Genomic DNA, 16,391 nt, shown 5'->3' on the forward strand with positions numbered 1-16,391 from the left:
CCGGCCATAGCTAACATCGATGGCGACTTGATATCAGCTATCAATTAATACCAGGTGCGTTGTAGAAGACATCAACACGAGAAACACAAAGTTCGGCCCGGTATGGATGTGACCGCACCAGCCACTAGTCTGTATGACTACACGAGGGATCGTGCTCTATCGGTGGTGAGACACAGAGCAGTGGAGAGCTTTAGATTGGGGTTACCCTATGAGTGAAACCAATTAACGCATGAGCCGTGGTTTCTGGAGATCCAAATTCGAAAATGTAGATTTTTTTTAAACGTGTCAAGTATTACAAGCAGACTCATACAAAATTCTCATGTCCCAGGAAAGTTCTTCGTGTGTAGGTGACCAGGTGGATTGCAACATCGCAGCACAGCGGAGCGGCGCTGGCTCAATCCAGTGGTGGATTTATCATGGCTAAGGATGACGCGGATGGTTGATCGACTGGGAATATCTTCACGCCAACTTTTCGCTTCCTAGCCAGTCCACCTTAGGACATCGTTAAACACTAGTCACTCGGTCACGGGCATGTTTACGCGTACAGTCTACAGGTATTGCATTTCTAAGGGGCAGGCGAAGCTCAGGTGCGGGCAGGGTCGTGGGCACAGGTTCAGAATCAGAATCGTTATATAGACTGGAGGAATCCGATGAGCTATGAAGCTCTTTTTTCACAGATGTCCAGCATGGGCGAGTCATGAGCAGGGGCCAGAGCAGGGTCACTTTAGAGTGTCTCAGGATTCTCTGTCGGCCGCGGTGCTGACTAAAGCCTGGCTCGTGGTCAATATCGCCGAGCAGAGGCGCTGTAAAGGGATAAACAAAAAACATAAGTCCGTGAAATATTCTGTCGCGTCACAGCTCCTCGACCCTCAACGTTGCCCCGTCGGACGAGCGCCGAACAGCTGCTGCGACATTCATAGTGGAGCGACGCGCCCAGGCGGATGGGGTCGTGACGAGGCCCCTTTGCCTGCACGGTCACGAATTGGTCACCTATTGGTAATGGCGTTGTCACGAATAGCTCCTGTGTTGGTCGTGTCACGGTCACGTAAAGGTCCCCGTGTATTGGTAATGTTCTGGTCGTATTATGTCGCGTATTGTTTCCGTATCGATCATGCCATTTAGCTCTTGCTTCGGGGCACCCCACCCTGACCTCTCCCTTCAGGCCCCCTCCCCACCCTGACCTCTCCCCCCAGGCCCCGCTCTCCACCCCGATCTGTCACCCCAGCCCCCCCTCACCACCCTGAATTCTCCCCCCAGGCCCCCTCCCCACCCCGATCTGTCACCCCAGGCCCCCGCTCACCACCCTAACTTTTCCCCCCAGGCCCCCTCCCCGCCCAGATTTGTCCCACCACCCCCCCCTTCCCACTCTGACTTTTACCCCAGGCCCCCCCACCCCGATCTGCCCCCCCCAGGCCCCTCCCCACCCCGATCTGTCCCACCCCCAGGCCCCCTCACCGCTAGTCCGCCAATCGCTACCTGGAGGACTCAGATGTAAACCAATCAATCATTTAATTAGCAAAACCACTATTCACGGCCAGTTAATTACCCTCATTAAATCAGGGATTTACTTTAAGGGACTATGAGTGTCGGCGTGAAATGTTGGAGGTGGCTCCGGCAAGGAGTCCAGCCTCCCGCCCCTCCCGCCAGGGCCGCCAGCGGTGCCTCGTGGTATCCACACCACGTGCGGTGTGAATACCACGAGGCACAAACCTGCCAGGAGGGCACTCGCAACTCGTCAATCACCTTCATCCGGCAGCAGATTGACCATGGCTGATGATTACGGTGAATTACCAAGAGTGGTGCAGCACCCCCCCCCCACCCCCCCCCGACCGCCCTCCTCGCCCCCCACCGCCGCCCCCCAATCCCAAGTCACGACCACTGCAGCCACCACAATTCGATTCTAGGCTGTGGAGGGTTCCGGGTAAAACGCGTAGAAAAGCATAACTCCGTTCTGTCTCGACAAACGTAAAGTATTGACTTAGTCCATCAGCCTATTTAGACTTCCAGACCAATTCTAGAATTGTTTGACCAAGCCAACTCTGAACCGGTTTCAACTTTCTGGGTCTCATCGGCAGTGTCAGGCCTCTTAATTTCCAGATGTATTGCCGTGTGTGCGTGTGTGTGTCAGTGCAGTAGCGGTTAGCGCGCCGAGCTACGAACCCGGCGAAACGAGTTCGATTCTCGCTCACGGCCAAGACCAGTGACAATTATCTGAACCGCTCCTGGGCATCCCCTAGGTCCACTCAGCATCAAATGAGTACTTGTTCCGATGTGTAAACATCGTCACCATAGAATCAAAGGCGGCCAGGCGTGGTGTTGGCCACCAATCCCCTCGTATGCCGTGCCGACCTTTATAGGTGCTTACATATCGCACTTGCCCCAACAATCTGTACGCTATTAGGGGGATCTTTGTAAACAACATTTGACCAGATTTGTTTAAAGACTCTGGGCATGCACGTTTATGGGTGCGTCTTCCTTTCTGGTGCGTCTCATAAATTGGGAGATTACGGTATTGTAAGAGTCTAAATGCCACTGCCAAAAAGCCTGTAACTAGCAACACGGGTGACAGAAATCAGGGGCGAAAAGCTCAAACACAAAATGTTAAGCGCACATTCAACAGAGCGAAGTACACAAACCCAGTTGGCAGGTGGAGGCCAGTGTGCGTGGCGACATCGCGGCACCATCGACTCCACGGTCGCCCATCACCAGGAAGGCGCCCGATATCGTCACATCTCGGAAGCTGAGCAGGGCTGAGCCTGGGTGGTGCTTGAATGGGCGATCACCTCTACCGTGCACGCCAGGTCACCATTTGGCGGCCTCGGGGCGACGTTGTGGACGGCATACGGCAATGCGGCACAATCTATAGTTGCGCAGTACTTCGATTCTTCCACATCTATGCTCTCTCCATCTACCACCAAGCCGCACTGACCAGCGTGAAGTATGGTCTCATCCAGCAGTGGATTGTCATGAAAGGCTTTTGCAGTACATGTATAATAGTGGTCCCATTGCCATGCAAGAGTGAACTCAATGCGGTTCAGTGTGGCCCGATTTTTACCCCATGGTAGGCACACGTGATCAGCATTGGTCATTTACAGCCGCATGGATTTCATCCTCCCACGGCCCCACGCGGCGTAAATCCCTGGAACGCTCTGCCCCCCCTCCCCCACCGGCTGCCTCCTGCTCTAAAGAGGCTCCGCTGCGGTTCCACTCAACCACTTTCACTGAGCGTGCAGTTTCGTCTGAAATAGGGAGAATGCCGGAGGAGTCAGTGAGGGATGACCGGTGCTCGTGACAAGTTTGCCAGTTGGTCAGGTATAGGGTCAGCGAGAGAGGGCCGGTGCTCGTGGCTGGTTGGCCAGTGTGGGTCAGGTTAAGGGTTAGCGAGAGAGGGACGGTGCTCGTGGCTGGTTGGCCAGTGTGGGTCAGGTTAAGGGTCAGCGAGAGAGGGCCGGTGCTAGTGGCTGGTTGGCCAGTGTGGGTCAGGTTTAGGGTGAGCGAGAGAGGGCCGGTGCTCGTGGCTGGTTGGCCAGTGTGGGTTGGGACCAATCCCATTTTGAAGTTGTTGTTTGTAACATTTGGCAGCGTTGCTTCCTTGGCACCAGGTTCCCGATTTACCGAAACGCAATCGGCGCCTTGTGGATTCCCCCCAGAGTTGGTGATCGAGACATCGGCACCGTTTCACGAAAAAAATCTGGCGATAAGGTCTTATCCGGCCAACACCGCGTAAATCCGTCCCCGTGTGTTCACAGCGCGGGTGGGGTGCAGATGCGACTGCTGTTGCTTAGGTGACGGAAGGGGGGGGTGATTGGAGGAAGGGTGTGAGAGTGAGAGGATGTGGGGGGGGGGTGTGAGTGGAGGGAGGGGTGTGAGGTTGAGTAGGGATAAGGGAGTTGACGGTGAGTGGGCGGAGGGGAATGGTGGAGAGTGAGGGGAGGGGTGGGAGGGTGAGTGGGTGGAGGGTACGTTAGGAGGAGGGAGTGAATAGTGAGCGGGAGGTGGTGAGTGGAAAGATGAATGAGGGGAGGGTATGGGAGGGTGAGTGGCGTTGGAGGGTAAGCGGCATGGTGGTGGTGAGTGGTGGTAGGGGTGGGAGGATGAGAAGGTGAGGGAGGAGGCGGTGATGTCAGCCGGCTTCGCATGGAGTTTCCGTCAGACCGAATAACGGCCGCGAGTGGAACGCAAGGTTTGTTATGACTCGTCGCTCTCAGGTTCCCGAGACCCCCTCTCGTCCCCTTATGCCCCCCCCCTAGACCCCTTTGTCCCTCCCCCCGTTCCCCGCTCGTCTGCCCGCGACCCCACTTAGTGCTCGAGCTGCAGGCGGTGCCGGTCGGGATGAGGAGGCGCTGGAGCAGAAGTGACGCCCGGGGTCAGAGACATCAGCCGAGGGCGCGCATCGATCAGCGCGGCCCGACACGCGTCGCTGGGCGGACAAATAGGGCGCCCTGTCGCACCTACACCCAGCCTCCCTTTACACCCAGCCTCCATCGACACCCTGCACCACCTACACACTGCGTCCCCTACACACTGCGTCATACTCTGCGCGGCCTCTCCGGCCAACCCCGTCATTCCCAAGCAGCGCAGGTGTGCCAGTTAACGCGATGCGTGGTGGTGGTGGGATCAGAGTTGTAGATTAACCAGGTGGGCGAGGACTTCCAGGAATGGCGTGTGGGGGGGGGGGGGGTAACTCCGTCTCTCCCTCTCACCTTATGCTGCTTGCAGGTGCCCGCGATGGCGCGGGTGTCGTGCTGGGAGTGCCTGCCGCCATCCCCCAGGCACAAGCGGCACGCAGCCACTCCGCACGCCACGCAGAAGGAGCACGGCGTCTCCGTCTCGTGCTCCACGCACGTGGCCCTGCGGGGCGCCCACTGCTCCACCTGCTGCTGCTGCTGGGCGCTGCCGGAGTTGTCCGGAGCTGCGCCTGCACCGCGCTCCACGGCGACGAGGCGGTGCGTGGCGAGCGGACCCCGCGCCGGGTGGCACCGCGCCCGGCACGCGTCGCAGTAGAACATCCCGCACTGCTCGCACTGGACCGTGGCCTCGGCGGGCGCGCTGCCCTCCTCGCACAGCTGGCACACGGTGCCAGCCGCGCCAACCCCGGGGGGCAGGAGCGGCGCGGCACCCCGCGCCTGCCTCCGGTATCGCTCCACCACCGCCTCGAGGATGGCGTTGCGGGGGCATCCCGCCAGCCCCCTGTCACCCAACACCAGCGAGCGGTGGCACTGCGGGCAGGTGAGGCTGCCCCCCGCGCTGCGCGGGCTGCCCGGGGGGAAAACGCGCACGCCGTTGCTGGGGGGTTTCTGCCCGCACGGCGTGGCAGGGTTGCTCACAAACGAGCCGTAGCCGCTGTCAGTCTCGCTGTACAGACTCAGCTTGTCCAGGTCCACGTAGTCCCCGCAGTCCGAGCCATCGCTCTTGGCAGCCGCCGCGGCCGCCGCTCCCCCCGCTGCCCCGTGCGCGCCCGGGCCGCCCTCGGCGAGCTCGGGGCTGCGCGGCTGGAGGATGGTGCGAGCGCAGGGCAGGCAGGCGCTGTGCGCGCACGGGAGGATCACGGGCTCGCGGTACAGCGCCCCGCACACCGGGCACTTGAGCTCCTCCTCCAGGTTCGCCTGCGGAGCCTTCGCCTCCGCCGCCGCTGCCACCGCAGCGGCCGTCGTGGCTGCTGCCATCGACGACGACGACGACGCTGCTGCTGCTGCTGACGACGACGACGACGATGATGATGGAGATGAGGATGAAGCTGACGCCGCAGCCGCCGTTTTCTCCATGGTAGCGCCGCTGCGGCAGCCGAGGCTAAATCCGAGCAGGCATGGGAGCCTCCTTCCCCGTTGAAGCCGCGTGCAGCGGGCAGATGGGAGCAGGGCGAGGAGGGAGGAGAGGAGCAGGGAGCGCGCTCCGGCCGCTCCTCCGCCTCGATCTGCGCGGAATACTAACGGAGCCGGCACGCACTGATTTATGTCCCGAGAGATTCCCCCTCCCTCCTCCCCTCCCTCCCTCCCTCCCTCCCCCCGCTTCCTCTGTCTCTCGCCCCTCGCTCCCGCCCCCCCCCCTTCTCTCGCCACAAACACCGCGGTGATGTCAGCTCAGAAAGCCGGGCTGTAAAGGGAACGCGCGCACTTCACATCGCCCGCAGGGATGGTGCACAGTGGGGGGGGGGGGGGGGGGGGGGGGCGGCCGTGTCGCCTTCGGGGGGACGGGAGAACTACTGGAGCCATGGGGGGAGGGGGCTAGCACCCCCTGACGGTGATGACCCCCCCCCCCCCAGGGCATCGTGTTGGGGTGACACGCCCCCTACCCCACCCCCCTCCCAACCATGCCGCGCGTCACCCGTCCCCGTCGGACGAGCGGTGCCGCCCGCTACTGCGCGGAGTTAAACGCGGGAGGCGCGGGCAGTCATTGATCCAGGCGCGGGCATCGATCGCGACTGATGAGGCACGGGGCCCCCACAGCTGATCCCATCCGCCTCACCTCTCCCCCTCCGGGGCCCTTATCCATACCCCCGTGAACACACGCGTCCACACACACACACGCCAGGGGCCCGGATCCCTCTCTCGCTCCGGGCTCCCGCTCTTGGACCCCGCTGTCTCAATCATTGTCCCGTTTCGTTTATTTCCACCGCCCCGCGTTGCCCATCGCTGTGATGCGGTCTCCATGGTGACAGTCGCGCAGGTAATCGGAGCTTCCCCGGGGTGGGGGGGGTGGGGAGGGCCGGGTTCACCTGCGCGTCGCCTCTCTCTCTTCCTTGCATTGCCGCCGGCGTTAATTAGAGACGCCTAATTATTCGTGATTGACAGCGCCCCGCCTGACGCACGTGGCCTCGTGCTTGGGGCTGCGCGGTTTGATTCCGGAGTTCGCTCAATAACGCCCAGCTGCCCCTGCGGGGGAAGATAAAGACGGATCAGCCAACTCGGCCTTCTAAATCAATAACTGCCATTCACCACTAAGTGGCGGTGACGTCAACACGACGCTTGTGCCAGGCTAGGTGCACGTTGAGGCCACGTGACGTGTCGAACGCCCGCTGGCACGAGGTTACAGGACAGACCCAGGTGCCACGGGTCGACTGACTGAAATGACTGGCTGATGCACCACCTGTGCCCCCTACTGTGCCAACCTGCTGTGCTTTAGCCACACGGCGCTCCGCTCGTTGTTGTGAGCGTCGCTCCTCCGCCCTCCGTTTTTGTTGGAGGGCGACTGCCTCCAACTGCCCAATAGCGTCCTTCACGAGCCTCCTCCATAGAGGCCGATCTTGACACCGCTGGTACCAGTCATCGGCAAGTCCACTCAGCTCCACGTCCTCCTGTACTACATCACTCCATCTCTTCTCTAGCCCGTGCCGCGCCCGTTTAGCTCCCTCGATCCGGCCGAACAAAAGCTGTTTAGGCATGCGGCAGCTGGGCATGCGGGCTACATGACCCAGCCAACGCAGCCTTGCCTGCCGGAGAAGCTCACCGATGGGACTTTGTCCAGATTTTTCAAGAATTTGTGAGCTCCTCACACAATCCAGCCTGGTTAAACCCAGGATGGATCGTAGGCAGGCCAACCTAAATGTTTATAACCGGCGAAGATGTTCCATTAGAAGGTCCAAATTTTACAAGCATAGAGAAGGGAGGGAATGACTGTGGCCGAGAAGACCTGAAGCTTCGTGCGGAGCGACAGACTAGGTAGCTTCCACACAGCGTTACGCAACCGATGAAAAGATAATGCCGTTCGACTGATTCGGAGTGAGACCTCTGCTGTCAAACCGGAGCCGGTCATGAGCCCAGATATGGGAAACTCTCCACTCTCTCTACAACTACCCTATCACCAATTGGGAATTGTAGGGGTGGAGTGTCCGATGGTACAAAATACCCAGGCAGCTGCTTAGTTTTGGTGGGGCTGATGGTAAGGCCTCACCTCTTAGTGGCAAGCTCCAGGTTCAGCAGCAGCGCCTCCAACTCCTTCTTTGTGCGAGCAGTAATTACCAGATCATCGGCATACATAACATGGTTGAGCAATAGGGAGCCATCCCTTTACCGCACCCGGGCATCGATCAGCCTCCCATTGTATCTGTACCAGATGGAAATTCCCCCGGTACAGCTATTGAAGGCTTCACGAACTACGTGGTCAAAATAGATGTTAATTAATGTGGGATCCAGAGGACATCCCTGTCGCACCCCAAGGTGTACAGAGAATGGCTCCGACTCCCGGCCACGTAGTTTTACACGGGCCCACTCACCATCATGAAAGTCCTTAATGATCGTGAGCAGCGGGTCAGGGACTCCGAAAGCACGAAGAACGACCCATAGCCCAGGCCTACTGATGGTATCATATGCCTTGACCAGGTCAATAAAGCAGAGATGTAAGTCTTGTTGGAATTCCCTAGACCTCTGCTGTAGCAGACGGACAGAAAATATTGCATCTGTGCAGGACGGCCCTTTTCTGAAACCGCATTGGGGCTCCAGTGGTCCAGACTGTTATTATTATGTCATGTAGGGCAGTCTGTGCACAAACGCCACCCTCCCTCAGCATTTCGCTTGGGAGATCATCTCTGCCCAGTGCCTTTCCTGGTCTCAGGAAAAGGGTCTCTGGGTCGCCTTCAGTACTTCCTCAGCAGATGGCACCTCAGCCAGCCACTCACAGGGGGTGACTTCTTCTTCTTCTTCCAATATTTGAGGCACCGCAGCCTCAGCAGGGTCATCCCCACTTTTTCCCACGATGTTTTCCAGGCTGAGGGATTTCCCTTCCCCCAGGACCTGACAGAAATGCTCAGCGAATCTGCAAACCTGTTCCTGGGGGTCGGAGATTTGATCACCGTTCTTTCCCCTAATGATGGTAATAGGTGTGGTTCTGCAGATTACTTTTTTGATGGAGTTAAATAGTGATTTGTGATCGCCGGCCATTGAGGCAGACTCTATCACCTCAGCAACCCGCGACCACCAACCATCCTTGCAGCGCCTCATGGCTCTCCGAACCGCTGAGCGAAGGCTGCGGTAAGCCTCCTCATTCTCTGACGTGGGATACTGTAGACGATGAGAGTGGGCCTGTCGCTTTTTCTCAGCTAGCCTGAACACCTCCTCTGTCAACCAGGGTCTCTGAAGATGTCTGGACCGTGTACTCAAAGCAGCCATTGCAGCTGCTTGAGCCACAGTCCTAAACCTCGTCCATTTCCCCTCGACATCAGGAGGAGTGGGGGACGATGCCAACCCCAGCTGCAAGCGATGATGAAATTCTCGCTTGCAACTTTCATCAGCTAGCTGAGACCATGCCATTATGGGTTTCAATTGGGTCCTGGGTGTACACCCACCACCGGAGTGGAAGAATAGCAGGTGTATCTTACAGATGACAAGTCGATGGTCAGTGGGCAGATCAGCTCCACGGTAGGTCCTGGTGTCAAGGACATGGGCCCGCATACACTGTTCCTATCACTATGTAGTCCAGCAGATGTTCTTGCTTGGACCCGGCATGCATCCATGATGTTGTGTGGATGCGCCGATGCCGGAACAGTGTGTTGGTAATTACAAGCCCGCGGACTGCACAAACATCTATCAGCCTCCTACCGTTGTTATTGAGCTGATCTGGCCCATGTCTTCCAATCACTCCAGACCAGGTGCCAGTATCATGACCAACTCGGACATTGAAGTCACCCAACATGATGACTCTATCCCGAGGGGCCACTTTAGCCAGCACCTGTGACAGGAGGTCATAGAAGGCATCTGACTCATCGGCTTTGCCTGCATCCCCCCACGGATGTTCGTCTTCTGTGGGGGCATAAGTAACCACGACCACCACTCCTCGCCTCTGGTTGATGGGAACGAGAGCCCAAAGTAGCCTGGGATTTACAGCTTCCCACACCTCACCACCACGCTCCCACGCCCCCTTCATTTTTTGTCCAGAAGAAGAGCCACTGTTGTTTGGCAGTCTGCTGCCCCGAGTAGAGGACTGTCCACCCCTCATGGTGGCAGGAGCCAGAGCCGGTCCACCGGACCTCCTGAATACCACAGAGATCCAGGTGGTACCGGTCCAGCTCTCGACAGAGGAGTGGCAGCCTCTCCTCCGCAATGAGCGCTCGAACATTCCACGTGGCCATCCGTAGTGGTTTTTTGTTGTTTCACACACATACACACAACTAAGACAACTACCGCCAGGCATTCTCTATCCGCTACTGAATGTGGGCGATCACGAGTTGCCCGCTCGCGGCCCCCTTCCTCCAGCACTGCCCAACAAACTCCACTTGTTTTTCCTAACTGTGAGGATAATGTCTCGGATGCGTGGCGTATGTCTTTTCAACAACAGACAATGATGATAATTGTGATAATGATGATGGTAGTTATGATGATGATGGTAATAATGATGGTGGTGGGAGTGATGATGATGGTGGTAATGATGATAAGTTATGCCGATGGTGATTATATTAATGATGGATTTGTAGTATGATGATGATGATGGTGGTATTAATGATGCTAAGGGTGATAGTCATGATGATGGTATTGATGAGGAAGGGTTTTATGGTGGTGGTGGTGGTGGTGGTTGTGTGTGAGTGGCGGTGAGGTGGTGAGTGGTAATTAACAGGCTTTAATGAAACGCGGAGATGCTCGCTGCTTGCGTGAGCACCGTCACGCCGAGTCGGGGGTCCCTTTAGCGCCCTAATTGGATCTTGGCCCAAATTTAACCAAAAACGGGGTCCCAAGGGGGCCCCGGGCGCGAGCCGTTCCCCCCCCACCCCCAAAAAAAAAAAACCGGGGGGACGGAGACCACAGCCCGTCCACATCATCACCGTCATCATGACAACGCCGTCACCGTGCTGCATCGCTATACTACATCACCGTCATCATCAGGGCTTCATTTCAGCCGGAGTTCACCGGGGCTGAGCTGCGGAAAATATTTCACGCCTGGCAGGGGCCCCGGAAAATATTGGATGAGAAATGAATCCCTGGCCACCACTATCATCATCATCATCACCACATACAGCATCACCATACAACATCGACATACATCAGGATCAAATAACTGCATCTCGCATACAACATCACAATTCACGCCATCATTCACCATAACCATACATCACCATACATTACAATAAACATACATCACCACCATACAACATCTTCACACAACATTTTCATCATCATACACACCATGATGTACAGCATCACGTCACACCATCATATACACGAACACTGTCTTATACACCACCACCACGCATACACTATCAGCACACACCATCATATACACCACAAGATATATACACCATTATCACATATAAACAATCACCATCATCATCACACCACGTACACATACATATATGCACCAAGCCACGTATGCACCATGCGTACGCCATTCACCATCACTAAAAATAAATACACAATCACATACCCCAAAAAACACCATGATCAAAAATACAACATCGTATTCACCATCATCACACATGCACAATTATTTACCAAGTATTCACCATCATATACACCATCACCACATACCATCATTACGCATACGCTACCCCGAACGGACATAATATGCACAACACACACAAGCTCATCAGTATACACCACGACATACACCATCACCACCACGTGTCACACCACCACACCCCATCACGTAGCCCACATATACCCAGCCGTCTAATATATGGGGCGCAATCACAGTCACATAGACCATCATATACACACAGCGCCACTCGATCTAATCATCACGCTCCCCGTATACACATACACCATCACATACACTCCAGCGTCACTCGATCCAATCATCACGCTCACCGTATACACAAACACCATCACATACACACCAGCGCCACTCGATCCAATCATCACGCTCACCGTATACACAAACACCATAACATACACACCAGCGCCACTCGATCCAATCATCACGCTCACCGAATACACAAACACCATCACATACACACCAGCGCCACTCGATCCAATCATCACGCTCACCGTATACAACATACACCATCACATACACACCAGCGCCACTCGATCCAATCATCATGCTCACCGTATACAACATACACCATCACACGAAGCACCATCACCACGTACACACAATATTACACGCCAGCACCACCACTCACGATCACCGCCCACGAACCATCACCGTAATCACAAAGATAAAGATCCCCCTCATAGCCTTAAAATACTTTGGGTGCAAGTGATGTTAGGGAGCACCTATGAAGGCCTGTACGGTACACGAGGGGATAGGTGGCCCAGCACGTGTTTAGATAATCTTCATCGGTATTGCAGGAATCGAACTCGGGTCGCCTGGTTCATAGTGCAGAACGCTAACCACTGCGCCACCTCTCCCCACGTACCTTCACACACACCCATCACCACGTACCATCACACACACCCATCACCACGTACCTTCACACACACCCATCACCACGTACCATCACACACACCCATCACCACGTACCTTCACACACACCCATCACCACGTACCATCACACACACCCATCACCACGTACCTTCACACACACCCATCACCACGTACCATCACACACACCCATCACCACGTACCTTCACACACACCCATCACCACGTACCATCACACACACCATCACCACGTACCATCACACACACCCATCACCACGTACCTTCACACACACCCATCACCACGTACCATCACACACACCATCACCACGTACCTTCACACACACCCATCAACACGTACCATCACACACACCCATCACCACGTACCATCACACACACCCATAACCACGTACCATCACACACACCATCACCACGTACCTTCACACACACCCATCACCACGTACCATCACACACACCCATCACCACGTACCATCACACACACCCATCACCACGTACCTTCACACACACCCATCACCACGTACCTTCACACACACCCATCACCACGTACCTTCACACACACCCATCACCACGTACCTTCACACACACCCATCACCACGTACCTTCACACACACCATCACCACGTACCATCACACACACCCATCACCACGTACCATCACACACACCATCACCACGTACCATCACACACACCATCACCACGTACCATCACACACACCATCACCACGTACCATCACACACCCCCATCACCACGTACCTTCACACACACCCATCACCACGTACCATCACACACACCCATCACCACGTAACTTCACGCACACCATCACCAACCACCCCATCCTCACCATCACACACGCACACCACGCCATCCACTGCATACATATCACTTAGACGTACATCACACACCACGTATCAACCGCGTACACCCCACGTCACATCACACGGCACGCTTGAGATTGACCGGGGGGAGGGACGCATGGAACACCCCCCACTACCCCCCACTACCCCCCACTACCTGAAAAAACACCCCGCAACTCCCCAGTCCTGTGCACCGCGGTGGAATCAATCACAAGGCAAGGCAGGTGGTGTCACTGAAGGCTGCGTGATTGATAGCTATTTACTTGCGAGTGAAGCGGCGAGCGCACAGTGGGTTAGCGCCTTTTTTTATTATTTTGTTACGAATTGCGGCCACCTGAGTTCGATTCCCGGCCACGGCGATAGCGGTCAGTTGTGAGCGAGATCTGGATCCGTTCAGGGAGCCCGCTTCACCAATCCGCGCTGAACATCGTGGTGGGGCATGGTCAAACAGCCCCTCACCTCCCATGCCCGACACGGCGTTTAAAAGGCCTTCATCCAGCAGTGGATTGACCAAGGACTGTACACATTTGCTGCTTAATTAACCGAGAGGTAAAGGGCCGACGTTTCGGACACGCGGCCTTCTTCGGGAGTGGTACGGATACTGTAATAATTGTCATAATAATCCTCACGACCTCACGCGGCTCATCCCGTTGCCATGACTGCCACGCGTCTCCCTCGTGGCCATGGAGCCGCAACAGGCAGGTGGAGCCGCACCTGAGCGCCGTGCAGGTGGTGGAATCAGATCCCTCCCAAGGGGGGAGGGATGCGGAGGGGCTAGGGGAGGGGGCTGCAGGGGCTGAACAATAGCCACGATAATCAATAGCCACGATAATCAATAGCCACGATAATCAATAGCCACGATACTCAATAGCCACGAAAATCAATAGCCACTGTAATCATATCGTCCGTTTGTAAAACATCGTCCCAATGAAGTAGCACCCTCCTTATACAAAATACACACCACACAGGGATCATCGTTTCCTGTTTAATGTTACTTTAAATATTTTATTTCTTGACACAATGTTAATGAATTCTCAATCATTAAAGTTTGTAATAATATATTAGTAACATTCTTAAACCATAGCATTGCCTATGAATAATAACAACTTAACATATTCGTCAATAACAACGGTACGTGTGAGATTAAAAGAAAAAAATGTGATATACGACGTATCGGGCAATGGCCCTTCGGCAAAGCACATACATAGAGAAACCAGCTTGAGACTGCACGTGTTTACTTACACAAGGGGGCCTGATCATAAGAACAACATTTTAAAATATTATTGGTTATTTCGGTAAAGTCACGTAGAAGGGAAACAATAAAATAATAAAAATATAAAACAATAAAATTCTCAGGACGTTTCGACTGCAACACAAACACCTGATGATGATTGCTTGTGATGATGATTGCTTGTGTTGCAGTCGAAACGTCGTGAGAATTTTATTGTTTTATATTTTTATTATTTTATTGTTTCCCTTCTACGTGACTTTATCGAAAGAACCAAGAATATGAATCCCTGCAGTCACGAAAGCTTTAAATCAAAACATTTTACAAATATGTTTTTCTGATGAGCAGTTTTTAAATTGGCATATGAATAGTTACCTAATAGTAGCTATTGGGAAACAGAAATCCCCTTCAATTATCAACAAAACAAATTGGCAGATGATGTCTCCCCTACATACATCTCCATCTGTCCACATAAAATACAGATATAGCTTACACAACCCATCAACTTGCACGGCATTCTGGGAGTGCAACTTTCAGCAAGATTGATTCAGGAGAAGCAATACTTTGTACAGCGACTCCTCTACTTACGAACATTCGACTTACGAACTTTCAGAGGTACGAACAAACCTGTTCGTGTGTCATGTAGATGCCACATGAAGAACCAGTGGCATCTACATCTGAAAAAAACATGAAGAACCAGTGACATCTATATCTGCAGAATATGAAGAACCAGTGGTATCTACATCTACAGGAGATTATACAACTTCTGAAGCCAATCCCCGTGTTTAGTGTACATGCCGTGCAACATGTTTGGAATCGATAGGACGAACAAATCGACTTACGACCAGACCTCTGGAACCTAACTCGTTCGTAAGTAGAGGAGTCCGTGTACGTATGTTGAACTTCTTTCGCACTGTACGCACCTAACCGTGCAGTGTTTCAGCGACAGCGTTTGTCTTGACTTGGCTGGTCTTCAGTCGATGCGTCTGAAAGTAAACACTCATGAGCTGTGTGCAAGATGCTCGTATTTTGTGGAACGACGGATGATATGTGAAGCAGATATTGTCTGATAAAATCAATTGTTATTTATATTCTCCACAAGGACGCGTATAATTACTTCCGTAATCAAGAACGCACGGCTAGACAAAAGTATTTACCTATTGAATGGCCTGTTAAATCGGCGCTTGTATGACGTGGATCCGGAGTAATGGACGGCAAGGTGTTTGTGACGTCACGTCACAGCACGTGCGTTATAATAAAAGCCGTGGAGTCCGTACACTTGTGATGATTTAGGCGACTTAAGGTCCATCTATGTTGAGTGAATGCGCAGTTGAAGAGCTGTTACGGAATCTAATCGTTTTTAAAACAAATCAATCGCAGTAGAGAAACGAGGCGACGAACGCGTGCAATACGAACGATTGCTGAGTTATGGGAATATGATATCGCGATAATCGTCAATTCGTGAACATTTTATATCGTATCGTGAACATTTTACATCATATCGTGACAAATGACATCGGGGCAACCAGACTGCGTTTAGAAAATAACAAAAACATAACTCAACACATTCGTCAATAACACTGTTGCGTTTCAGGATATGGCCCTTATTCAGAGCCAATAAAAAATGTCCATTACCCGAAAAGTCGCCTATTATATATTTCCCCTTTTAAGGCCACACAGTATGAATTGACGAGTGTGTTGTATTTGTTTTGTTCATTGTGCGTGTGTGCGCGCCAGTGCCAACGCAGCAGCAGCGTCACCAGATATAATTTTTAGAATTCCGTGAGCAGCGGTCTCTTTCCATCCATCTCTCTCTGTCTCTCTGTCTCTCTCTCTCGATGTCTCTCTCTCTGTCTCTCGCTCTCGTAACCCGCCAGGTGGCGCTCGCCTCCCGCTAACGACGCTGAGACGGGCGGCGGCGGGGGGCTTGGAAATTCCACATCTCCGTCCCACGGGGGGTGGGGATTAAATACACACAAGCAAAGTTGACTCCACAAAACTGT

General features: G+C 54.1%; 1 protein-coding gene across 2 annotated transcripts in view; it reads right to left on the minus strand.

Annotated features, from left to right (window-relative positions):
- LOC116948424 (E3 ubiquitin-protein ligase TRIM9-like) overlaps positions 1-5,965 on the minus strand; it is a 32,904-nt gene extending 26,939 nt beyond the window's left edge. For both annotated transcript variants that reach the window (XM_032965084.2, XM_032965083.2), the window contains exon 1: positions 4,704-5,965. In XM_032965084.2, the coding sequence (XP_032820975.1) occupies positions 4,704-5,765 (1,062 nt within the window). In that variant the 5' untranslated portion in view covers positions 5,766-5,965. The remainder of the gene's footprint in view (positions 1-4,703) is intronic.
- Positions 5,966-16,391: the final 10,426 nt, after the last annotated feature.

The sequence above is a fragment of the Petromyzon marinus genome, chromosome 33 (assembly GCF_048934315.1).
Source record: "Petromyzon marinus isolate PM22_M1 ecotype Great Lakes invasive population chromosome 33, UKy_Petmar_22M1.pri1.0, whole genome shotgun sequence".
NCBI lineage: Eukaryota > Metazoa > Chordata > Hyperoartia > Petromyzontiformes > Petromyzontidae > Petromyzon > Petromyzon marinus.